We start from the raw sequence: 27,765 nt of genomic DNA on the forward strand, positions 1-27,765 counted from the left end.
AGGAAAAGGTCCATTTCTGTCAAGTTCTCAAACTTATTAGCATAAAGTTTTGAGAAGTATTCCCTTATAATGTTCTGAATCTTGGTTGTTTCTGTGGTGATGTTTTCATTCTCATCTCTGAGTTTATTAATTTGGGTGTGTTCTCTTCTTTTTTTGATAAGATTTGCTAAGGGTCTTTTACTTGCTAAGCAAGTAAAAGCTTTATAGAAAGCATATAGCTTATTATTATTAATTCTATATTTGTTTTGTTCTTGAATGTTATATAAATTAATCAAAATAAAACATATCAAACATATATTCTTGCCACTTTATTGATCTCATTTGTTGTGGCTTTTTCTGATTCTGAGGTTGAATAATTTTAATATACATGTAGCTATTGAAGTTTCTTTTTTGTGAAGCGTCTTTTCAGATTCTTCTAACATTTATTCAATTATTTTTGTATACAGTACAAATCATCTTTTTTCTTTTTTTGTACATTTTTATTGTAAAAATATCGTACAGAAGGGTTACAGTTGCAGGAGCAAGGTAATGAATACATTTCTACTGAGCATTGTTGCCTCCTCCTTTGTTTTTCCCCTACCATTCCTTCCCTCCCACCTCCACAATTACCCCCCCCATTCAATTAGATTAATACATTATGAGTAATGAAATTACTAAGTTGTATATTATATATATAGCTTATTATAGGTCTAAACAAATTCAAAACACATTTTAGTATCATCCTACAAATTGAATTTTATTTCAGAGTAGAGAATTATTCCATCTTTTACCTAAAAGATTATCCATTTTAATGCAATATTATTATGTGCATGTTATTATGTACATACTATTTACACAGTATTTTCCTATATATTTTTACTTCTATATATTTACCTTGTGAAAAGACATTAAGTAATCGGGTTATATATTCCTAGATTTTAACTTTCTGCTACATTATTTTTTGTTGGTACCATTTTGTCTTTATTGATGGTAATTTATAATGAATTTTGATATCTGTGCATGTAAATGTGCTAACCTCGTTCTTCAAGATTTTCTTGTTTTGGGGGGGGCCTTTTAAATTTCATTATAGCTATTAGAATCTGTTTACAAATTTCTTTGTTTTTTAAAGTTTTATAAAGTCCCATGTATGCTAACTTCCTTGTTGTTAGTAAAGAAAGCCATAATTAATTTTTGTACATAGCCTTGTATTTAGTAGCTTTGTTACACCTACAGTTTGATGCTTTACATTTTTCCCTTTGTGCAGGAATGGGACTTGAACTTAGGGTCTTATGTTCTGACTTGGCTTTTTTTACTCACAGTTGACACTCTACCATTTGAACTATGTCTCCAGTTCTGTATCTTAAAAATAATAATCACTTGTTACTATATAGCCTTACTTAAACTGTTTTTTATAAAAACAAAACAAAAACAAAAACATTATTTCAATCGCTTTCTAAAACAATGCTTACAGAAGTGATAAACAATATTTTGTTTTTTTTCTGATTTCATGGAGAAAATTATATTTTAGCATTAAATAGTTTGGTGCTTCTTTTTTTCTTCATATTTATCATATGAAGTTTGTGTGTGTGTGTGTGTGGCTTTAAATTAAACTCAGGGCCTCACGAATGTTATTTTATTTTATTTTGCGAAGATCTAAACAAGAATAGATTTTACTCTGTTATCATGTACATTTTCTGCATTTAAGATAATCCTGAGATTAATTTTCTCTTTTTTAAGATTATTATGATTTTCATAATTAAAAAAATTAATCCTGCATTTTAAACTATAATTTCTGCATTGTGCTGTCATTTTATAATCATTGCATTCAGATTGTTGACTTTCTAATTTAGTTTTAATTGACAAAAATGCATATATTTATGCTACTGAGCACAAAATGTTGACTTATATTCTGGTTTCCATTTTTCCATCGGTATTTTGAGGGCAATTATCCTGTAATTTTTTTCTTATAATGCTTTATAATGAATTTGGTATATGAAAACCTTAACTTCTTAGAAGAAAATGGATTTTTATCTAATTTTTGCCAAAGTATGTGAAAATTAATGTGATTTCCTCTCTAAGTATTTAGTAAACATTATTGGTACACTTATGTAGTGTATGAGGTTTCTTGGAATAGGTTTTAAATTTGAGGTTTAGTTTTGTCAATAGCTAAGGAGCTAGCACTACTTTAAAGGGTTTATGGCATGTTTCTTCCCAAGTTGGTCAATGATGTCCAATAGGTTGAAATTCTCACCAGTGAAAGGACTTTACCTCAAAGCAATTTGAGAATTTCTTTGTTTTAAGGGACAACATCATAGTAGAAGACAACTTACAGTTTTCGTTTCTATTTTGTGTATTTCATTTTGTCTATTTTGTCTATTTTTATTTTCTAAGCATGTATTTCTTTTATTCTAATATTCACTATTTTTGGAATATATTTGATCTCTGCCCAAGAATGCTCTGTTTATTACTGGAATAATTTATTTGTGCTTCAGTATTTTTCATTAGTAGTGATGCCAGAGATTTTCACCTGTATTTACAGATTTTTAAAGCCTTTCTTTCTTGTTGATTCTACTGTTATTCTTTTTCAATTTAATTGCTTTCTTTTTTTTTTTACAGCTTATTAATTTTACTTTTGGTGAAGGGCATGTAGCTTGTCATTTCATTCCTTGTTCTAGAGTAAATTACTGGATCATTGATTTCAAGCCAATTTTACTTATCAAACATATACATTTAAACCTGGAGCTTTTTGTGTGTGATATTTGGGTGTGATTCCACACTCGCTTATTTCCCTTTTTTTTCTTTTTTGGTCATCATGGGGCTGCAACTCTGGGCCTGAGTGCTGTTCCTCAGCTCTTCACCTCAACACTAGCGCTTTATCACTTGAGCTACAGAACCACTTCTGGTTTATTGGGGAATAAGAGTTTCATGGCCTTTACTGCAACAGTTGGCTTTGAACTATGATCCTCAGATCTCAGACTCCTAGTAGCTAGAATTACAGGCATGAGCCATGAGCGCCAGGCCCATTTTACATTTTTTTCTAATTTCTATTGTGAGTTTTTTATTTGTCTCATGGGACATTTTAACATTACTTACTTTTTAAACATTTGGGATTTACTAAGTCTGTTTACTCCTCATTGATTTTTATTATAACTCCACTATGGTCAGAAATTATAGTTTAAATTACTGCAGTCTTTTGAACTTCTGTGAGGTTGCTTTATGGCTTAGCATATGGTCGATTTTAGCAAATGTTCTTTTCAAACATGAAAACTGGGTTCATTCTTCAGTTGCTTGTACAGTTTTCACATTTTTTGTTGTTTATCACATTTTTTCATGCTATTCTTATAGCTACTGTTGATGCCTTTTTTCCAACCAGTTATTAGGAGGGTTGCTTTAAAATCTCCCACTATATTTTTTCCTCCCTATTGTCACAATGTTTGATTTCTATCTTTTGAGGAGATGTTAATGAAGTGCATATTAATTTAGAATTGCTATATCATCTTGATGAAATGACCTTTCTTTATGGAATAGTCTGTCTTTAGTAGGTCTAAAGTTCTATTGTGTAAAGCTTTTTCTTGTAAGCTGCAGTTGGCTGAACTTTATGCAAATTAATATTTAATATTTTATTTAAAGATTTGACTTTGAATATGCTGTTGTGTACTATTGAGTACACCATAGAGATAATATTATGTATTCTTCACTGATTGAAAGTCTAATTTATAAATATGAATTATTTATTAAGGCATGTCTAAATTTGCCACTTCTGAAAGGGCTTAAGAACACTTTAATGATATATCTATTACTTTTTAAACTTTATTGTCATTTTTGTTTTTGTTACAAATTATTTTTTAATATGATCAGTATTCATATGAGTTTAAATATATATTTGCCTGTTTAAAGCTATTCATTCTATCCTGTTTCTAGGTGATTTGCTCTGGCATAGTATAGTTCTACTTAAAATTTTCCTTTAAATTGTTCTTAAATACTTTCCTTTAGTATACATTAAAGATACATTTCCTGTTCCTACTTGTTATAAAAAGTGATTTTTCAATATTAATTTTATTTTTGAAGGATATCTAGTGATTTTGAAGTCTAGATACACAAGTTTTTTATTATACTTTAAAGATACTATTCCATTTTCTGGTTTCTATTATTTGTGACAAGTAACCAATCATTAAACTTATTGTTGGTCCTTTGATAATAATATCTTCACAAATTAATGGTACTTGAAAGTATTTTCTATTTTCCCTTGGTTTTAATAGTTTTGTTGTTTGTTATAATCCTAGGTATGATTTCCCTTGTGACTGACATACTTAGGGCTTGTAATAGTAGCTAAATCTCTGGCTTCAAGTATTTTTAACAGCTCATGAGAACTCTTAAACATTATTTCTTCAAATACTGTCTTTTGACTCATTCTCTTTCTTTTTTTAAGATATCATAAAAATGCTAAAACTTCTTTTACATTAATATATTTTCTATATTCTTTTCCTTCTTTTTCTCTGTACTTAAGTGAACAACAAAACTAGCCAATAGATAAATAGGCAAAATCACATGTTGAGCATTTCAAAAGTAGCCAGTGTGCTACATTTAGACAATGTTTGTGTGCCCTGTACAATCTTTAAATTGTAACCATAGTCCCTCTTTGGAATATCAGTTTTAATATTAAATCCTCTATGATGGGATTAGAGCCCTTTTAAGAAGAGATGGAAAAAGCTTGCTAACGTGTGTGTGTGTGTGTGTGTGTGTGTGTGTGTGTGTGTGTGTGTGTGTGTGTGTGTGCCAGTCCTGAAACTTGAACTCAGGGCTTGGGTGTTGCACTTGAGCTTCTTTTGGTTAAGGCTAGAGCTCTATCACTTGAGTAACAGTGTCACTTTTGGCTATTTCTGAGTAGTTTATTAAGATATGAATGTTACAGACTTTCTGCCTAGTCTGGCTTCCAATCATGATCCTCATATCTCACCCTACTGTGTAGCTAGGATTATAGGCTTGAGCCACCAGCACCCAGCTACCACTTACTCATGATCTGCCATGTGAAGAAACTAGAAAGAATACCTTCAATAGAACATGACCTTTTGGTCACCATGACCTTGAATTTCCCAGCTTTGTGTGCATCACTTATATTTGCTGTAGCTATTCATTTGTACATGAAAACTTACATAATTTTTCTGTGTATTAGAATTGTGGATAATGCTTCCGTGAATATAGAGATTGTTTTTCAAGATGTTACTTTCATTCATTTTCACTTGAATTTTCTCGGATAGTCTTGTTTCTTACAAAGTATCTTAGGCTACAAGCCTTTTGCCTTCAATAAGTAAATCAGAAAGTTCCTGTCCACTTATGACCTGTCCTTAAGGTTATATAATATTGCATACACCAAATACATCCACCAGTTTCACAAGGAAAGGAGTTTTACTTTTAAGAGTGTATGTCAAAAGAAGTTGTCACTGTATATATAAGCTTCCATGGTCTGTTATTTGTCTGTAAGTTATTTACATTAATTCTTTGGGAGAATACATTTATCTAATGTCTCTACAAAAGCCTCATTCCATTCCTATATCATGTTGAGATTCAAGATCTTTTCAAGTATATCAAGTCCAATTGAAGACGAAGATCTTTGACTTTGCTTCTTTTCCAATAGGTTATCTCATTCTCATCTACTATTAACTAAAGAGACAAGTCCAGATATGGTATTTCATGCAGATAATGTCAGTTTTTGGGTAGGCTAAATGTAAGAGGATCATGGTATGAGTTTAGCTCCAGGAAAAATACCATGGTATATCTGAAAAAAATCCAAGTTAGAAGGTTGAGAGGGGCATAGGTCAAGTAGTAGCGTTTCTGTCTCCTACGCAGGAGACCCTAAGTTCAAACCATATTATACCACCAAAACAGAGAGAGAGAGAGAGAGAGAGAGTTATCTGTTCTTACACACCAGTTTATAGCATTTCATAGTCACAAATAATTAAAATAAACATTTTTCCAAAAGTAGAAAATGCTAGCATACAACATATACGATAATACTACTACAAAGACGTAAACACTCAAAATAGTCAGATAGTATAAATAATAATAAATTATTCTAGTGAGTTTTAAGTGACTTGGTTGCTTCTGCCAAATTTGATTAAGAATCCAAAAGTAATAAAAAATATATATGTATATAAATTTGCATATTTTCATATAAATATATATGTTTACACAACTAAAATGGATTATTAAACTTTTATCTTATATTCATTAGGTTTGGTTTTGGTCACTCAACTTTGGAAGTTAAATCATGTATATTTTATAGACATCATAAATCAAGAATATGTCAAGTCCTAAGCATCTAGCTAAGTCATCTTCTATTACAGTTTAAATCTTCAAGTTATACCATAATTTTACGTTGTCTAATTTGAGCCTTTTTTGTATCTTGCGAAGAGTATGTCTCCCTGAACTTTATATGAAGATGCATCAGTAAACTATACATAACTTTATGAAAGTAGTAGATATCTCAGTCCTAATAAGAGTCTATTAAATATTTTCATTTTAATCGTGAAGGAATCACAAAGTGTCCATCTTCATTTACAAAACTACATCAATGTCCCTTCTCACAGTGTCATAAATGAGACAGCAATTGACAGATTTATTGTTCATCTATGTTTAATTTAAACTTGTTTTGAAATACAGGAAAAGTGGTAAAAGGAAACTGACAACTTTGAAAAGATATATGGTCTAAAACTGCACTACATCACTCATTTTAAATTAAGACTCGATATTATTCTTTCAGAATTTTATTAGAGGTGGAAAGAGACAGGTGAGGCCTTATTCTTTATAGGAGAAAATACGGAAATCAAAAACTTCATGAATCATTGATTTCATGAAATATGTCAAATTACTTGCCACTGTAAATGGAGCTCTGTCTTATCTGAGGTGTGCTGACTGGTGATATCTATGTAGCTGCTTATGGTAACTAGCTTTTATATCTTTATGCAAAAATGTTGAGGTTCATTTTAGCAGATAATTTATTTTTAATAATTACAATTAAATGTTATTTATTATAATTTAGTGGATAAATTGTTATACGAGTGTAATCCCATTTAATTCATTATGCCATTATACTGTTTTCATAGTCCCAATGTTTTTCATATTTACCTTACAAAAGAGGTAGGCTACCAGAATCTTAAAATAATTTATTGTTAGAATATATTCCACACTGGGATTATATTATTGGCTAAACAATTCTGAAGCAAACTGTAACACAGACTAAGCCACCTACCATTGAAAAGGACTTTTATTGAGTGTTGTTATATGCCTGGCATTTTCAAAGCACTTCACATTGATTGCTTTCTTATTTTCTTTTAGTAACTTCACAAGATTGGTGGTATTGTTATGTATATTTTGTAAATGAAATATAAAATCAAAATTCACCTATTGGGCATACATGCATTCAACACAAAGGAAACAGTATACACAAATTCACAGTAGCAAGAAGTATGATGGCACTGATGGATATAACAAGTAGAACATAAACCAAGTAGATTTATATGGCTGGACTTTGAGGCTGAACTTAAGAGGGTGTGGAGTGGTAACACTGGAGTAGGAAGCCAATGCCTATTCTGGTATATTAACTGAAAGTGGAATTATTTGCCCATATTGCTCTAAGTCTATTGAGCTAAAGCAGAAACAAATGGCAATTAAAGTTTCATTTCTCTTCTTCATTTCAAAATTTTACTACATTTTCTAGGTAACTGTATAACATAATTTCATATATTTCTTCCATTTTAATTTCTCTTATACTGTTGAACTCCCCCTTAGCTTTATTAGCTTTATGAGTAGGAATAAATAGAATCTGTCATTTTCAAAAATAATAAATGAAAGCATTATCTAAGCATGTATAGTTATAGTAAAAAAGAGAAATATTTATATGTCTCACAGTTTAGTGTCTGAAAAGAAAACAATGAGAGAAAAATGTACCATTTCCAGATAAAATCCTTTAAAAAATTCTGAATATCTGCTTTCAATATACTGGAAGGAAGACAACTTTCAAAGAAACTCTGAAAACAGCAGAGACTTTCAAAATGACTATAGAGAAGGGTTACCACACCAACTTGATTACTTATTAATAATTGAAAAAACAATATTACTTCCATTGGATCTGAGACACAAATTTGTATGTATATTTCTTATATCAGCCAGTGTTACTCTGTTAAAGTCAGCAATTGTAATAATTAAGTAATGAAATGCAACAAAAGTTTCAGTCTGGACTCATACCTACAATCTTTGATACTTAGGAGGCTGATAGCTGATCATAGTTGGAAGACAACCAGGACAGGAAAGATTATGAGACTCCACATGAGACTTGTAATTCAGCAAAAAAGAAATTGAGCTAGAAGCATGGCTGTAGTGCTGATGGCCAGTTGTGAGCAAGTAAGCTGAGCAAACATGAGGTCCCAATTCAAGCCGTGCTACAAAAAAGAAATTACAGTAAAGGGAAGCAGACAAAATGGTAGCCATACTTGTGGGTCTATAGTGTTTAAAGGAAGCATGGCTTACTGAGTCACAAGTGAAAAAAAATGTAAAGAAGGTGGGAATATATTTATGAATGAAGTAAAGATCAAATTCTTGACTAACTCCTAGGAAAGCTGCAAACAGGTATCCCTTCAGATTCTGGTTATTTGAAAATACCACAGAAATCTGGTGCAAAGCACACTGGAAGTCAGCCTGTGTAGGCTTCAGAGACAAGAATGTTTATTGGCCCATGCTTTCATAATCAACACTGATGAGGGATGAAGAGGAAGCAGGATTGAGCTGAGACCAAGTTGTCTGTGATACAGACTCCACAGGACCCAATCCCAGGGGAAGGTGGACATTTTTTGTTTCAGTCAATCTAGGTTTGGACTCAGGACCTTCTGTTGCTAGGTACTGTACCACTTGAGCCCATATCTCCAGCCCTATATTTTGGATATGATCTTACATTTTTGCCCAGGGATTACCTTTAATTTTAATCACCCTACCTATATTCTTCTGAGTAGCATCTCAGATTATCAGAACCCAGATTTAGTGCTTATTTGCCAAAGAAAATAATAAAATGATAACTCATCAGAAATTCATATTATAGTTCAATGTCTTGTTTTAACTTAGCATAGACATACATGTTTGTTTGTCTTGGACTTATAGTGTTCTTTCATTAAAGGCAAGTTTCCAAATGTGTGGGCAGTATTTGTTGTTTAAACAACATTCAATAAATCAGTATCACTTTAAGGATTTTTTCTTTCCTCTCTTTTGAATGAATTGATAACTTAAAAACACATGTGAAATCATATGATTTGAATAAACAAACTGATGCTCACTGAGGCAAGACAACTTTTTAGCATGTTAGAGTTACATGTATTTACAGTAGTTACAAATTTAAAAAATGAAAAAAAAACTCACACGTGAAATAATCTGACTGTAATCTAGGTAGTTTCTAAATTTGTCTTCCCTTATAGTCATTTTGTTTCAACTAAATTTAAGATAACTTTTACTTTTTTCTACTTAGAGTTCATTCACTTTCACTAACAAAAATAAAATAAACATAATTAGCTCTATCGGATTTCGGAAGACTTTTGCAAAGAATTTTGGCTGATCTTTGGAAATCAGATAGTCTAAAATAGAGAAAAAGGAATTCTGTTAATAATGCTTACCAGCTACAAATGCCAGTGTCATATAGAGACCTATCTTTTCTTTGCCAAAGGAGCACAAGTCATTTGGGGACTAGTTAAATGAATTCCCACAGGACTGTTATTGTACTGATTCCAACTTGCTTATAAGAAGTTGACTGCATATAGCATCATGGGAAATCAACTCCTTTCTGTCTGACCCATAAGGACTTGCATGCCTCCTATTTGAACTATGTGACGTAATGCTTTGGCTTCAGTGAAGGGGCATCGCTTACATTGAGAATAGCCAAGTGCAAAAACCTTCACTACCCCACTGTAATTTCTTCTCACAACTTAACAGACAAAACAAGGCTAAATTGGAGACAACACTCAGTCACTTGGTACCCAATAAAACATTATTTTTTTCTAGAGTAGGGATATCAAAATCTAGATCAGGTTATTGCTGGATACATTCACTTTTAGTTTTTCAGTTAATCTCCAGGTGTAAGAATCATTGCCTTCAAACTATTCTCCATGATAAATTTAGAGCTGTTTCACATTTGAAAATATAACTTTTAATCATTAGTCTTCTTTTACAAATGTGGAGTCATTTAGGAGTTAGAATGAGTTATACTAATAAGTTTTCCTTTTTCTTAACAGACAAATTAATTCAGATCTTGTAGGCTTCTGTCAGGGGAAAAAAATCTGTCATATGCAGTGGAGCTGTTAAAAATTATTATTGCTTAATTAGTTTCCTCCTTATTGAGTGAAGTCATTAGTCCAATTATAAGTTTCCTTGGTTGTAGTGAACTAGGATTAGAGATGTTAGAGTCCTTATTTTTACAATGAAAATAGAAATTTGTATTAACATAAGAGAATGTATGTTCATAAAGATGTATGTCCATTATTCCAAAATAAACTCCCAGGGCACTTTTTATAAGAATATCAAGAATAGAAAATTATTTTTAGTATAATTAGGCATTGTTATAAATTAAGGTTTCCCGGTTGTTAAGGACACTTCATTAAGTAAATGAGAGTGAATCTTGCCACAAGTCTGAAAATGAAATCTTAATCTCTTTGAGCCACTTCTCTGAATGCTGAGCTTCTTTCACATAAAATTTCTTATGTATTTTATAAAGATGTTTTCTAAATGACTAACACCATAAGTTTTATGAAAGTGTCTGTTGTGAAACAATTTTCAACCCTCAAGGACTTTTGTCTTAATGAGTAATGATAATAGTATTTGTATTATAGTCCTTGTATATATTTGTATTTATATTATAATCTTTGTATTATACTCTCCCAATTATTTAAAATAAACAGCTTTGGTAAGCTTTGTGATTTCTATTTAGTATTGAATATATCTAGAATCTATGTCCTTTGCTCTTCTATTCTTTTAAGATGATGAAATTTTTTCTGGGGGTATCTGATTATTATACTTACACTAAGAATTAAATATAAGGTATTTAATTTGAATATATTCATTTATTTAATCATTTATTTTTAGAAGTTATAAAGCTTATGACCCTCGAGTCAAGGAAGCATAAATATTAAACAATTGTGGATATTCTCTCCTAGAAATTATTAAAATAAAATAACTCACCTTCAATCATAAGGGACCTTCCAGAGAGGCCCATAGGAGTGTGGGACTTCTGGCTTCTCAGTGGTCTCCTATGCTGAGTGTGTGCAAAGGCTCATTCTAGTCCATAGCAATACATTCGTACAAGATGAAAGTTGATGATAGAGTATGTTCATGGAATTGCAAGTGAGTTAAGGAAAAATTGAAAAGAAGTGCGGGAGATCTCCTAAGTAATCTTGCCTTTGCAGTCTTTCCAAAAGACAGTGTTCAATATGTCAAGTGAAGCTTTGAAGATTTGCAATCCATATTATGGTGACAGAAAAAGGAATTTAAATAATTTAAAGAGAGGATAATAGAATAAGAGTTTGGTTCCTGATTATTCTACTTTCTATTTAAGTATGATTTCTAAGCTAACTTTTACAAAGCGATCCTGTAATCTATTTCTGCCTTCATTGCTACTTTGATGGGTGGATCAAGCCAAGAAAAGACTAACATTTGGCCCTTTTACTAATTTGATTAAAAATTCCTCACAGAGATTATCCTGCCCATGTAATTGTAACCCCTCTGTACAGTATGTTCACAAAATTAAATTAAATTAAAAAAAAATTCCTTACAGAGGACAGTGTGTGGAGGGAAATCTTAAAGCAAGATTAGGGATCATTTGTGTAATTCCTATAACCCTATTGTGGTCTCCTCTATTATTTTTTCCTGATCCTTTGCCAAATTTTCTTAAAATCTGCTTTTTAATAGCATCCATTTAGACAAGGAAAAAGTCTGTCTCATTAATCTTTTCTGTTAGAAGATAAAGTGAACTAAGAATTTCTCTTTCCCATTGACAATGAGAAAACATTGAGAAATGGTGATGTGATTGGACTTCCATTCCAAGAAAGCAATTCTGATTATGATATTGAAAACTGAATAGGAAGAATCTATGAAGGAAGCTGGTTAGGAAAAAAGTTTGCATAATGTCTTCCTAGAGATGAGGTACAGTAGTACACATGAAAAGAACAGGTTACAAAATATTTACAGGGTAAATGAAATTAATGTGGTGCTGTTTGATGGAGCAGATGATAGAGGTACAATGGTCCCAGGTGTCTGGTTTTAGCCACTTCATAATGGACACAGAAGACCACGTATGTATGTATGTATGTATGTATATATGTATGTATGTATGTATGTACGTATACGTAGGATAGGGAATACAGGTAAAATATTTTAAATGTCAAGAAGAAAATTTAACATAATAAATAATCAAGGGAATGTCTAGTCTGAACACAGTATTCCAGAAATTTCATGCTCACCTACCATTTCTTGATGGACGTATGGATTTTAGGTTTTAGTAATTACAAATAATGTTGTAATAAACTCTTTGTGTAATAGTATGTTTATTTCTCTTGAGCAAATATATAAAAATAGAATCACTGGACAATTTACATGGCTTATTTGTTGTTTACAAAATGAATATACTTTTACATTCCCATCAACAGTATATGAAAGTTAAAATTTTTTCCATTTCTTTATCAATATTTGATACACTCAATTTTGATTTTTACAAGTCTAATTGGCACCCAGTGGCATTTATAATTTTAATTTATATTTTCCTAATTATCAATGAATTCAGCTTCTTTTCATCTTTTATGTGCACATTTGTCAGTTATAAATCTTATTTTTTGTCATTTGCTTAAAACTTTTAATCAGAATAATATTTGAAACAACGTTATTTCCTCTAGAAGCTATTTCACTAGGTAGATCATTTAAAATAGTGGATTCTTTTACTTTTTTGTGCTTTAAAACTATTATTCCATCATCTTATTATTTGCATTATTTTTAACAGGAATTTTTCTCTCTGCATTATTGTTGCCCTTGAAGACATAATGTGCATTTTTATCTTAACAACTTTTAAGGTTGTTTATAATCACTAACTTTGAGCAATTTAAGGATGATATATTAATGACATGTAGATTTCTTTTTCTCATATTTATTAAATTTGAATATTTTCAACCTTATTTTTATAATATTTCTGTCTCCTCTCCAATTATATGCATATCATTAGGCTATTTAGCATTGACCAAAGTTTTAATTATACTCTTAATTTTTAAAATTCTTTCTTCTCCATTTTTTCATTTTACAAAGTATTTATTGCTGTGTTTTCAACTTTACTAGTATTTCCTCTATAACATAATATATTGTTAATCTCATCCACTCTATTTTAAAGAATATTTCTATCTCCTCTCCACTTAAGTACATGGCATTAGGCTACTTAATGTTTACCAAAATTTCAATTATACTCAATTTTTTTTTCTTTATGGGTTATGGGGCTTGAACTCTGGGTCTGGGCACTGTCCCTTAGCTCTTCACTCAAGGCTAGCACTATACCACTTGAGGCACAGTGCTACTATCAGTATTCTGGTGGTTTATTGGAGATAAGAGTCTCATAGACTTTCCTGCCTGGGCTGGCTTTGAACTGTGGTCTTCAAAGGATTAGCACGCACGCACACACACACACACACACACGCACACACACACCACACCAAACACAACACAGAAGTCCAATATAAGATGCTGACAGCTGGTGAGAGCCTTTATCACATAGTAGAGGGCAGTGCCCGGTAAAACAGAGAATCTCTTCCTCTTCCTCGAAAGCCACTAAGGCTATTATAGGAACTCCACCCTCTTGGCTCACCTTAATTTATTTTTTTTTATCCCAAACACCCTATCTCAGAATGTTATTAAGATTTGGAAGAATAACCTTTTAATTCATGAATTATTGGGGAAATATCTAAACCATACCACTTGTATGGACAATTAGAACTCTCTCTAGCTGTCTAAAATGATTGAGCAGAGACAAAAATATATTGCAAGAAATGATGGAATTTGGTAAGAATATGCTCAGTTATAGGTAGTAATGGAAAATAAAATCTGTTTGCTTAGAAAGTTGTTTCAAGTCCATACGAATGCATCTTTGCATTTTCCCTGTAGTTTTCTCTGTTTGTTCCAGATAAAATTCAAAACTTATTTTCTATGTCATAGTAGCCCATAAGTTATCACTGTCAAACTCATGAATAAAATAATAGTTACTTTGCTTTGCTTTGTCTGTTAATCTAGGTATATTGCTTTTGAGCAACTTTGATATCCAGAACTTCACACAATGCTTAGAATTCCAAAATATTCAAATATATTTGTTAAATTGAGGAAGAAATTTTTTCAGTGTAAAAGTCACTTCAAATCTGGATGCCTTGAATCATAAAATGAAAATCAAAATGTTATTTTAACTCCCGTTGCTGAACTAATCATGTTTTGCTAGATATGCAAGCAGGATATTTGCAGTCAGACAGTACTATATAGCAAGACAGTGTCTAAAGAAAAATAGATAAGAAAAAGAGAAGAGAGAAGGAAACAAATAAAAACTGATTCAAAAAGTTATTCCAAAACTCTGCGATGTATAGACTATTCACTATCTTGCAGTTTTTGTAGGTTACCTGTTTTAAGGTAGTGTACTTGGATCTCCTGGCTTAGACTGTTTAACCAAGATGCATTCAAAGCATCTCAACCACTGACTGCTTCCATACTCATTCAAGTAGCTGTTGGGAGACGTTTGATCCTCTGTTCCTTAAACAGAGCTATTCATGGTGCCACGTGGTCTTATCCATTCAGTACAAAGCATCTGGCTTCACTTAGAAAGAGGGAGGGAGGAAGTCACAAAAATATGAGTAAGATGAAACCTCATTAAAAAAATCCTAGTATTATGACATGATGTTCCATAAATTTATCACACTTTTTCATTAAAACAAAACATGTGTCCTTACTTAAAGGACCTACTTATCTTTCTGGGTTGCCCATGACATTCCATTTTAAGCAGATATATTTCATAGTTTTATGTATATAAACTGTGTATATGGCTTATTGTTATAAAATATATAAACTATATACTGTTTATAGTTATATAATGTATGATTATAGTTATATACAATATGTATGGTGTATATATATATACATATAGTTTTATGAAAATATTATGCTGTCTAGATGAGAAGCATTCCCCTTCCACACACTAGAAGGGAACATCATGATACTATAGTCCTGTTTTGCCCCTGTTTTCTCTTAGGAACAAGAAGGATATAGAAAGTAGATATGATGTCAATTCTATTCTTCAATTAGTAGCAACTTCCTTCTTCAGAGGAGTGAGTTCTTTTACCTTTCCTCTGGGTGTCTAGGGTCCTTGTGGTACCTTGGTGGTCATGTAGGAAGCAAGGAATTTAAACAACGTTTGTATACTACCTCCAATTGTTACCTAGCCCAATTCCATCACAGTTCTCAATGCCGAGTTCTGAAGCCATCAGAGCAAAGGTTTAGAAGCTTGGACTCTACAACAATATTTTTCTTTGTTTTGTTTTTGTTTTTTACAGTATTGGGTTATGAACTCAAGGCAACGCTCTGAGCAGTTTCATTTTCTGGATTAGTATTCTACCACTTGAGTCACATCACTAGCCAGACTTTTGCTAATTATTTGGAAATGGAGTCTAGTGGACTTTTCTTCCCAGGATAGTTTTGAACCCTGATCCTTCAGATCAAAGCCTTCTGCATGGCTAGGATTGCAGGTATGAATCAACATCACCTAGACTACAAACAGAGATTTTTCACTAGAATAATTTAATATAGAAGAGTGACTGGGCATGAGAGCTCCAGAACAAGTCTGCCAAGGTTTGTTTGTATGCAAATTCTACCATTTTCTAGCAGAGCCTGGGATTTGGAAGACTGGGATTGAGTTCCACCCACAGTTATATCTTGTTTCTGAAGCTCTAATTTCTTGTGTAAGTTCATACTGTGCTTTTTTTGGTCATTATATTGACCCTATATTTTTCTTAACATAAATGGAATAGTTAATACATGTACCACTATTATGCCAACTGTTTTTCATGTTAATATTAGCTTTTGTTTTTTACTAAATTAAGCTCTTCTTTCTAATAAATTTATTTTCCTCATAGAGAATGATCTAGAAATGATTTTATACCTATCAAAGAACAGTATTTCATGTTTAAGCATGTTTTACAATTGCGGACATGCCAATTATATTGTGTTATGTTTTTCAAAAATTATTTGAAAGCCCATCTTTTCAATTTTATTGTTAAAAATAGGGTTCAAATGGTATAATTGATTACCCACATGTCTTGTCCTACAAAGAATTAAGGTAGTGTCTTATAGTTCATGAAATAATCAATTCTCTAGCTTTAATTAATGAAGAAACTCTAAAAAGGCAAGCACTAAATATTCCAAACATGTGTGTCTAACAAAACTAAAGCCCGAGCCTATGACTTCATTGTTCATGTTGTCTCTTATTGTTTGTTTTAAAATTCCAATGCTGGAAATTCATTTATCATTGATACAATTTCTTTGAAGGATTCTTATTTCTTAGACTTGTCTAAGCTACAAAATCTTTATGTGTTCTTTATTATGTCCTATTGTTTGACTATAGCTCACCTTCAGAATGTAATTTGGAAGCTGATTTTTCAAGTGGAAGTAAATAGTTGTTTGTTTGGTTTTCATCTTTTTTATTTTTCAAAACTTTTTAGTACAAATGCTAAAAGTACTCTTTTTTGAGCACTAAAAGTACTTTCCAGAAAATAGACAAGCAGGTGATTTAACTGTGGAAGGAAAGTCATGAGATAACTGGTTGTCAGGTACTCTTGAACTCCTCCTGGAAGAAGAATGTCTTTGGGAAGGAGTATCTCTTGTGTTTCAATTTTCAAATCCCAACAATTATAGTGCAGTGAAAAATGTGGGAGCCCGAGTCAAGTGATACAAATAAATCTAACGAATAAAGATGGGGATTTTGAAATGCATAGAACATTATGTGTTTATAATAGTCAACACTGAATGCATATGTTTTCAGCCAGAGATTTTTTAAAATAAAACCTTCACATAAAGACATGATGGGGAAAGGCACAGAAAATATTACCACTCTGCTTAAGAATTTCTATTTCATGTATTATCTGTGTAGAAACCTGTCATTTCATCTTTCCTCTTAGCCATTTCTTACCTTTCATTTTATGGTTCTTCCCCTTCCCATTTTGTAACCCTAAGCATCACATCTTACTGTATTTGCATTATTTAATAGTTTTAAGCACTACATCTATAATAATAACACTTGAATCTTCAATCATGCCTTCCTCGTACCCCCCTTCATTCTTCATCCATTAGCTTTTCTCCTTGTATTTTAATCATCTCCTGAGAAATGAAACTAAAGAAACATGATCAATGAAATGTTCAAAATATAGATACAGAGAGATATACACACATAAATATGCCTTTAAGCTTTATTTCTACAATTTAATATTATGGAGCTTCTCTTTTATTTTTAATATTATCTGTAGAATCATCTAAGAAATTTTCTGAGTAGCATAAACACAAAATTTAATTATAACCTGAGATAATAAAATAAAGACCATATAAGAGAACTTATTTATTTATTTATTATTCATTTTTTATTTATTTTTTGTCAGTAATGGAGATTGAACTCTGGGCCTGGCCGCTGTCCCTGAGCTCTTCAGCTCAAGGGTACTCTACCACTTGAGCCACGGAACCACTTCTCGTTTCCTGAGTGGTTTATGGAGATAAGTGTGAGGGACTTTCCTGCTCAGGCTGGCTTTGAAAAGCTATCCTCAGATATCAGCCTCATGAGTAGCTAGGATTATAGGCATGAGCCACTGGCACTAAGCAAGATACTATTTCTAATACATTTTGTACTGAAATACTGAATTAGAGCTATGTCAGTTTTTAAAAAATGCCATTACCAAAGATATCCAGGCAAAGTGATAAACAAACTGTTTGCTATGGTTCTCACTTAATATTTGTAACGGATCTCAAAAATTATATATGACTATATTTTATAATCATATGTTACATATTATAATAATTTATTCACATATATGATTATATTTTCTATAAAGTAAAATGAGGAGCTTAGTAACTCTAAAGCAAATGCTATAATCTAAAATGCTTTCAAAATAGAATAAGACTTGAATATAAAGAAAAATGAAAACAATTATTTGGTAGATATAATTGACACAGCTCTGTGTTCTTTGGTTTGAAAACTTGAGATGAACAAAGCTTGACTGACTAATTGTTCCCAATAGACCCAGCCTGTGGTGTTGAATAAAAAGCACCATGAACTCTCCAAGGGGGATTGGAAGAAACCACCTATTGCAATGATTAATTGAAGACACAAAAACCATAGATGATGTAAATTCTTCATGAGTTTCTCTCTGTTTCGGCTTTGTTTTGAGATCATCATTTGTTGACGACTCTTCTTAATCTTTCCCATTCCTGGTCTTCTTATCTGTTGACACCATGCTTCTGCCATCTTAGATTTTTTTTGGGGGGGGGTCAGTCATGGGGCTTGAACTCTGGGCCTGGGCACTGTCCCTCAGCTCTTCAGCTCAAGGCTAGCTCTCTGCCAATTGAGTCATAATGCCACTTCTGCTTTTCTGGTGGTTAATTAGATATGAGAGTCTCACGGAGTTTCCTGCCCGGGCTGGCTTTGAACTGTGATCCTCAGGTATCAGCCTCCTGAGTAGCTAGGATTTTGGGCGTGAGCCATTGCCCAGCCCATCTTAATATTTTTCATTTTCTACCCCCAAGGCACTACTCCTGCCTCAGTGCATTTTGTTAATAGATACTCGCCTCCACCATGAGGATAACTACAAACTCTATGTCCTCATCAGGGCCCAGAGATTTCAGAATGTGTGTTTACATTTAGATAGACAGAGCCCCGTGTCTGCTACCTAACCTATGTCCACTTGTTTTGTAGCAAGATAGCCACTCTCGGATGGAAAACAATTCATATCTTATGCACCATTCTGATGAAACAGTAGAGGCAAATCAATAAAATACATGAAATAGCAGAAGCAGTTTATTACTGATAAAGAGTGAGGAGAATAGCATAACTTACAGGTCCAATAGGTGGCAGAATGCTGTCCAGGACACAAGTGTGCATCTAGAGAGTAGGGAATGAGAGATAGAGAGGAACTTGTGGTCAAAGGTTTTATTGGGTATTAAGGAGTAAATCAAATAGGTTTCCTGAGGGAAGATCTTACTGCTGTAGCTGAGAAGCAATCATTATTTTTGCTCAGTTCTTGGGGGCAAGTCAAGAACATGATATCCAGCTATTCTGCAGAAAAGGATATAACAAGCCGGGCGCCAGTGGCTCAGGCCTGTAATCCTAGCTACATAGGAGGCTGAAATCTGAGGATCACGGTTCAAAGCCAGCCTGGGCAGGAAAGTCTGTGGGACTTTTATCTCCAATAAACCATTAGAAAACCAGAAATGGCACTGTGGCTCAAGTGGTAGAGTGCTCACCTTGAGCTGAAGAGCACAGGGAGAGCACCCAAGCCCAGAGTTCAAGCCCCTCAATGGAAAAAAAAAAAAAGAAATAGCAGAAGGTGACTGTAAATGAAAGGTATCTATCTGATCAACCTCATTGAGAAAATAGAAGGAGTAAAAGAAATAGAAATTGTACAGTAACTAAACTCAAAATTACAAGAATTTACTCCAAACCAATTCACGACAGTGAGGTAACATTTAATGTCATTTTCATGGAATTTTCCCCAGAATGGCAAGGTCTGAAATCAAATGGTAGTGATCTGAGCAGTTAATCAAAGGTTGGAAAAATGTGGACAAAAATGTAAACATATCTTAAAAGAAAACATTCTGCGAAGTTGAAGAAATAAGGCAATACTTTGAAGGGCCCACATTTGAAATGCTGTGAGTAATAGAACTGGAAAATATCTAATCAAAATTAGCTTTGATATTACTGTCTTTAAGATCACTTTGAAATAATGAGACAACAGTTTTTCATTACAACTTTACTAACATAGATTTTTCCATTAAATGTAAATGATTGTTATCCCAGTAAAATCTCATTGTTTTGCTCTCCTTCTATCTCAACAACAAAGATTAAATACAGCCTAGTAAAGAAAAATAAATTGACTTTAAATGAACTTGAGGAAAACATTGGTGCAACATGAATTTGAACAAGACACAAGGAAATAATAGCAAATGAAATGCCACTTGAGTAAAGAAAAATTTAATATCAAAGTGTAGCTATTGACTTAAGGTCTACTAAGTGTAAGACACAATATTTGATTTGGAAAATTTCAACTGACTGAGATTGATTGCTTTTTCATTTTTTCATCTAGAATTTCCCTCTTTCTACTTTTTCTTCTGTAGGAAATTTGCTTTGTCTTCATGTGATTTTTTTTCCCCTGCCTAATGAGTTCCAAGAGATAAAGAAAAGGGAAGAAGCTAACTAGGACAAAATCATATAAGTTACACTCATAATGTGGGACAAACATTTAAGAAATACAAACAGTTATGGTATTTGTTCAAATAGACATTACATTTGGCATCTCCAAGATATCAAATGATCAGATCTCTAATATATCAAATGATCTGATTTATCATGAATTTAAAGAAATAATAGGAATATCACTTGAATAAAGAAAATTTTGTATCAAAATGTAGATATTTTTCAAAATCTGTTAAGTATAAATATTGAGTTAGAAGGATTAAATACAAGTTCCTCAGGAGAAGTCTTTTTACTTAAAATTTTTTTTTTGTTTCCGTTCGTGGGCCTGGGCGCTGTCCCTCAGCTCTTCAGCTCAAGGCTAGTGCTCTACCACTTGAGCCACAGCACCACTTCTAGCTTTTTTCTTTTTGCATATGTGGTGCTGAGGAATCAAACCCAGGGCCTCATGCATGCAAGGCAAGCGCTCTACCACTGAGCCACCTTCCCAGCCCTTTACTTAAATTTTTAAAAACTTATTTGATATAACCTCAGAGTGTGAAGAAATCTGGTATATGATAATATTTGATATATAGTGACAATTAATGGATTATGTTGTGAAGATGATTTGTATTGATGTCTATAGAAAGAAATGATCCATATAAGGAAACATTTGCAGAAAGTTTTCACAGTAACATAAAAACTAAATTTTGTCTTTGGGATTATGTAGCAGGAAGAAAAAGAAAAAAAAAGACATTTCAAGAAGAAACAGCAGAATGTGCAAATAAGCATTTGTCTCAAAACCTGAAAATGTAAGGGATTTGTTAGAAGTCAACTGGTGAATAAAAAGAACTGTAAAGGTTAAATCACATAGTAATTGTTCTACTATCAAAGTAAAGAGTTCTGATCCATTTTCTGTGTCCAAAGAACAACTGTTTAATGGGAACTACATTAAAATATTTTCCTAGAGTAATAAGCATATTTAAATTCTGGTTCTTTAGTAATAATGATACATCTGTTGATTTTGAGTCTAAATAAGATGCAGCTTATGATCTTAAGTATTAAAATACTATGAAGATGTCTTTAATGTTGCAAATCTTATTTCCAGTTTACTGGGAGCTTTGTTCTGGCTTGTTAATACATATATATTTTCTTTAAAAAAATCCCCTTGAAACAATATAATATTACTCTATTATTAAAATAATATATATAAATTCTTGTCATAAATTCCTGGTATGGTACAAGCACTTGGAAATTATTGAAGACTAATTTGAAATAAAGGTTCATTTATTTTTTGTACAATTCCTAACATTTACATTTAAATTCTTTTTCATCTAGTGATAAATAGATTTTTCAATTTTTATTTTCATTCAGAATATCTCGCATTTCAACAATTATCAAATGCTACCATAGCCGTAAATAAAATAGTCTCAGTTTGCGACTTCATGGGGGTTCATGTAGTAGAAAAGGTACAAAGTTGACTTCTAGGTTATTTAAATATTCGTATGAGTGCATTTTTTATCTCACACAACTGGTATATTTATAAACCTAATATTTGGTATTATCATAATCATGTTGAGAGATATTCTCCAACAATAACTTTAAAACTCATAAAACAAATAAATACATTGTACTCATATAAGTAAAAGCATATAATTCATATGTACATTACTCTCAATGGTTAAATATTTCCTTGAATTTTAAAATAAACTATAAAAAGCCCAGCTCAATAATGATTCTACATGGTTTCATTATAACTTACATTCTGACAGTTTCTCAGAAGGCCAATACTTCACAATTAATGAATGTTCAGCAAAAAGGCTGACCTTCTGAGTGACTGGATAAGTGCAAACTTAGAAGGGAAAAATGCTTTAGACTATTTATTGAAGGCTATCAGTCATTATCTTTTAGAAGGAATGTTAAGTTATGGAACCATGACTAAGAAATTTTACCCATTTTCTAATATTTGGGAGTTCTTCATATGATAAAAATTCATGCTATTTTGTTTTATAGTTTATTTTCAATAAAAAATATTAAAAGCCACATCCACCTTGTAAGTGGCCTCTTTTCAAAGACTCAACTTCCAATCATATGAAGCCTTAGATAAGACATTCTGGCATTCATTTCCAAGCTGAATCTACAGAGCTGCCACACACAGATGACTTCTCCTACCTAGGATTGGGTCAGTGGTTCATTTACTTAAAGGTTAGTGTTAATGCGATCATTCTCATAAAAAAGCCTTGTGGAAACAAACTTTGAAATCAAACAGACCTACATGTATTCTCCTGAATCTCAGTTATTTCACTTCTAAAATTGGAGAGTACTACCTACTATTCTATATTTGAGCATGAAACAGAATACCTCAATTTTTATTAGAAAAACAACTCACTGTACACATTATATATTCTATTGATCTTTAGCAAGAAAAACATTGTATTGACAATGCATAGATGTCACTATATCTGTTCAATTTGGGGGTTCACCAACAATTTTAGATTATCCTTTGTCTCTGACAGTTATTATCCATTTTAACACTATCCTAGTGACTGAATAAAGCATGAAAATAAACAAGTAATGTGATTAGATTATCAAGGTATCCTATTTAATGAGTACATGGTTGAGTGAATCCGCTATTTAGAATAATGGGGGATCAAGCAAAGGTTGAGATAGGTGGCATTACCAGGCGCCGATATACTTGTCTTGTAACCTTGAAAATTTCATGAATCCCTTTGGTTTTCCTTGTCTTCCACTTGAAAATGTAGAGATGTGACATTTATTTCCCATTCCCATAACTTCTGTCTGTGATTTTCCAGGAAAACAATTGGAAAGTTAGTTGTAGTGATTTTTACTTACTTGCTTCTCCATTCATTTCCACATTAGGTGAACATGATGTGTACTTCATCCTTAAAATCCAGTTTTTTAGCCAAGTACCAGTGACTCATACCTGTAATCCTGGATACTCAGGAGGCTAAGATTGGAGGATTACAGTTCAAAACTAGACCAGGCAGGAAAGACCTTGAGACTGTTATTTCCAATAAAGTACCAAAAAGCCAGAATGGAAGCTATGCTATGGCTCAACTGTTAGAGCACTAGCTTTGAGAAAAATGCTCAGGGAAAGGGCCCAGGCCCTAAATTTAAGTCCCAGGACCAGCACGCACACACACACACACACACACACACACACATCTAATTTTTTAATAAGGATACGGCATATATGTGAATAAAATATTCTCAAAGGCATGAATAGATTATATATTAAATTTATAATGAAAGAAAATTTAATTTCAGTTAAACAGATGCAATGGAGGGAGGAGAATTAAGGAAATCTTAGAGGAGGTACTATTTTAGCTGGAATTTCAACATCTGTACATTGAACAGAAGGCACTTGCTCCCTGAGGAAATAATGTGAGCAAAGCCTTACAGGAATAGGAAAGTGGGTGCAGTTTGACTCTGTAATTGGATTTATTAAAGAAAGTACTAGGAAAGGGTTAGCTGAATATCAATCAATTTGCAAATGCTAAGACACTGGGAGTTTTGGGGAAGGGAGGTGCAAGAAAGTTTTATTTCAAGATAGGACTCCTGATCAAGTATTGTGCATTGTTTGTAAAGTGAATTTTGATTGCAGATGTCCCAAGCAAAATCCCTAGTGGAATTCCCCTTTTTTTTTCTTGTCCAGGCTGCTGATGTGTTACTGCAACATGGAGCAAATGTCAATGTTCAAGATGCAGTTTTTTTTCACTCCATTGCACATCACAGCTTACCATGGGCATGAGCAGGTAAGTCTGACAGTGGGACCTCCAAAGTCTCAGAGACTGCTTAAGTGCACCAGACTTTTGGCATATTCTTTGATTAGTCTCTATTCTCACAGCTTCCCCCTTGAGGTGTTTATAGATTCATATAAGAACTACAACTGCCATGCTATTTATTTTTACTATAAAGTACCCAAAGGAGGCAGTAGATTGCATTAATACGTGTGCAGCCACAGGAATCAGCTTGAATTTGGAAAATCCCCACCTAGCTTTATGATCATGTATAAATTATAGAAGCTTTCTACCCTTCATTTCTCCATCTAAACAAGGGAAAATTATTAAAAGGACCTTTCTTACAGGGGTGGTAATGAAATATAAATTGTTTGACAAATGGTCAGTATATGTCACTGTGATTATGCAAATAATAATAACAACAAAACAAATCATAAAGGCCTTTCCAACACTTTTCTAGAAAAGGTGTCTTTCAAAAATTTTATTTGTTTCTATTCTTGAGTGATGTGGTAGCTGAAAAATGCTGCTTGAGGGCTGGGAAGTGGTAGAGTGCTTGCCCTGCATGCATGAGACCCTGAGTTCCATTCCTCAGCACCACATAAGCAAAAAAAGCCACAAGTGGCACTGTGGCTAAAGTTGTAGAGTGCTAGCCTTGAGCTGAATAGCTGAGGGACAGTGCCCAGACCCAGAGTTCAGGCCCCACGACCGACAAAAAAAAAAATGCTGCTTGAAATATGTACATAGTCAAATTGATGGAACTTGTAAATGTTACAAGAAACCTCACAGCTGTGCTTAAATTAAGAACTTCAAGGTGGGGTTATTATCATAGATAATCTATTAGGACTGAACATTAGCAAGGATCCTTAGAAGAGAGAGAATTAGAGTAAGTGTTGAATAAAACAATAGAAACCAGGGCTAAAGTAATGGGGATATAAGGAATCCAGGTAACTTGTAAAAAGCTAAGAAAACAAGGGGGACATTATTTTATTTATTTACTTATTTTGAAAACTCTAAAATTGGCTATTATTTTCTCCTTCTTACCAGTGATTCATATAAAACTCAGGCAAGTCAGGTCTGAAGACCAATAGGAAGAAGTAATGGAGTATGTACTCAGGTCTGTGGAATCCCCAAAGATATTTATTCATTTGTGCAAAACATCTCTTCTATAATTTCTTTTCACCCAGTGAAAAGAGTACAAATCTAGGCAACTATGTATTTTTCTGAATACACAGTCATAATTCAGGAGAATATACTCTTAACTACAAATTCCATTACTTTACATCCTAACACACAGAAAGACTAACTTTATATCTGCCATCTTCAAACACTGCCATTTAGCTAGTCTTGAGAAACTAAAAACAAAACAGAAATGCGAATATGATTAAATAACCAAACACAACTGTTGCTTTTGACATATTGTTTTCATTCTACTTTGCTTTCTCCTGAGGTGCACTTGATAGAATTAGACATGTTTAACATCCTGGAGGTTATACCACAGTACTGCCTGAGGGTTCCAAGTTGAAAACTAAAATTTTCTTGTGTCCTTGAGCTGCTCTAGTTGTTGTGACTTTATTCCTCTGCTAGCTGGCATATGCTCGGGCACTCTCAGACCTGTAAAGCGTGACCTACAGCTAGAAGAGATTGCTCATTTCATTTATGTGCTGCTCAAAGTGCACTAAAGTGCACTGGAGAGCCAGTCACTGAAAGTGGGTTGGAAAGTGCAGGATCCAAAAGCCCAGGTAATGGAAAAAGTCCATACTTTTCTGACTTCAGCATGGACAAAATATATCCAAACCATGCTGTTTGTAAAGTCATCTTCTTTGGTGATTAACCTTGTAACCCAGCAGAAAGATAAAGAGCCTCTATGCATGCTGGGTAGTGAGCTAAATTTGTTTACTTTCCCTGAAAATATAGTCACAGTCATAAAATTATGCTAAAATGTGGATGGCCCTTTTATGATAAGGGACTCACTTTCTGTATATAAGCACATAAGTAATTTATGGAAGCTATTGTCATTTGCTAAAATATGCTGACAAAGAGAATGGTACTCGATATATAAATGTGCCTAATGCTCCATGTTCCCTGCCATTGGTTTATTTACTTATTTTTAAATGGAAGAAAAGATGTTTTGTACCAAGAGCAATATTTCCTAGGTATGTAATAATAGTGTTTAATAGACAATCGATTTCAGAGCTAATTTAAATCTATCCATTATAAAGTCACATAACCAGAATTTATGGAGTCTCTGTAAGTGGAAATATGTGCTTAGGAGTACAAGGTTCTAGAAAGTAAACTTCTGCTGGCCTGATATCTCTGAATTAAGCTTTGATCTGCCCTTTAGCCAGCAGAAAACTAAAGTGTTCAGGTTCTTTGTTGGCATCACTGCTTTTACAGTCACTGAGTTTCACTCACTTTATTGAGAGTTTTATATGTAATGACTTCCTTAATGCTTACAACTCCAGAAATAGAGCTATATTATTCCCTGTTAGAAATGATAGCAATGGAGAAACTGAAGATGGGATGACTTGTTCTGGCTAATCTTACCTAATGAATAGAAACCAGATTCCAGAATTCTTGCTCATAGCTCATACATGTAATAGGAAACCATTTACCCATAAGGCACCCTGCTAGCAGTCTGCCTAGAATTTCTATCTAGTGTTTTTCATACTTTAGAGAAGTTTCTACACAAGTCCTGTTTCTTGACTGTGGAATAGGAAAAGGTAAAGTAGTTCAAGAGCTTGAGTTCACTTTTGTAATGGCATCCCAGTGGCCAGGACAGTTATTAGCACTCCCTTAACTATAGATTTTTAATTATACACACACACACACACACACACACACACACATTCTACCTTACCTAGTAGGTTCACTGAAGTGAATTTTGAAATTCTCAGGAAAGAGAATTAGGGAAATTATGTGAATGTTCCTTATTATGCATGTAAATAACTCAAAAGAATACTATAACATATCTGAAACACCAGCAGAAAAACTGCTAATTGCTTTGTTACTTTATTTTTCTCTACTTCTTCTAACATGGAGTCCCAGCTAATTGGGGACTGCTGGGGTTACTGGGGCTGTCTCTCCTTTATTCAGATATCCAGAAAAAGGGCCAGAATTCCAACATGTAGGAACATAAACAATGATCATTGAGCTGCCATGAAAACCAAGAGTGAATTAAACTACTATTAATCTGTCTATAAAGAAAATGTGAAAAATAGATTGTTCAGAAACAAATTGTTTAAATAGGGATACAGGTGGACCCATTGCAACAATGAGATGTACAAGATGTTATATCGAAAAACAAACTTTACAACTTTGGTGGGGAGGGGGTGGGGTGGGGAGGTGGCAGATGGAAAGGGATGGGAAGGGGAAACAAAGGGGGAGCAACAATGCTTGATAAGAAATGTACTCATTTGGGGCTGGGAAGGTGGCTCAGTGGTAGAGTGCTTGCCTTGCATGCCTGAGGCCCTGGGTTCGATTCCTCAGCACCACAGAAGCAGGAAAAAAAAAGCTGGAAGTGGCGCTGTGGCTCAAGTGGTAGAGCGCTGACCTTGA

The 27,765-nt window shown here is 33.1% G+C and overlaps 1 protein-coding gene across 1 annotated transcript in view; it reads left to right on the forward strand.

Moving 5' to 3' along the window:
• Nucleotides 1–27,765, forward strand: part of LOC105986067 (serine/threonine-protein kinase TNNI3K-like) — a 270,376-nt gene that overhangs the window by 51,311 nt on the left and 191,300 nt on the right. Inside the window, 2 exon segments of the mRNA XM_013016804.1 lie at nt 24,126–24,179; nt 24,181–24,225. Of these exon segments, the coding sequence (XP_012872258.1) occupies nt 24,126–24,179; nt 24,181–24,225 (99 nt within the window).

Source organism: Dipodomys ordii, unplaced genomic scaffold (genome assembly GCF_000151885.1).
Source record: "Dipodomys ordii isolate 6190 unplaced genomic scaffold, Dord_2.0 Scaffold33, whole genome shotgun sequence".
Lineage (NCBI taxonomy): Eukaryota > Metazoa > Chordata > Mammalia > Rodentia > Heteromyidae > Dipodomys > Dipodomys ordii.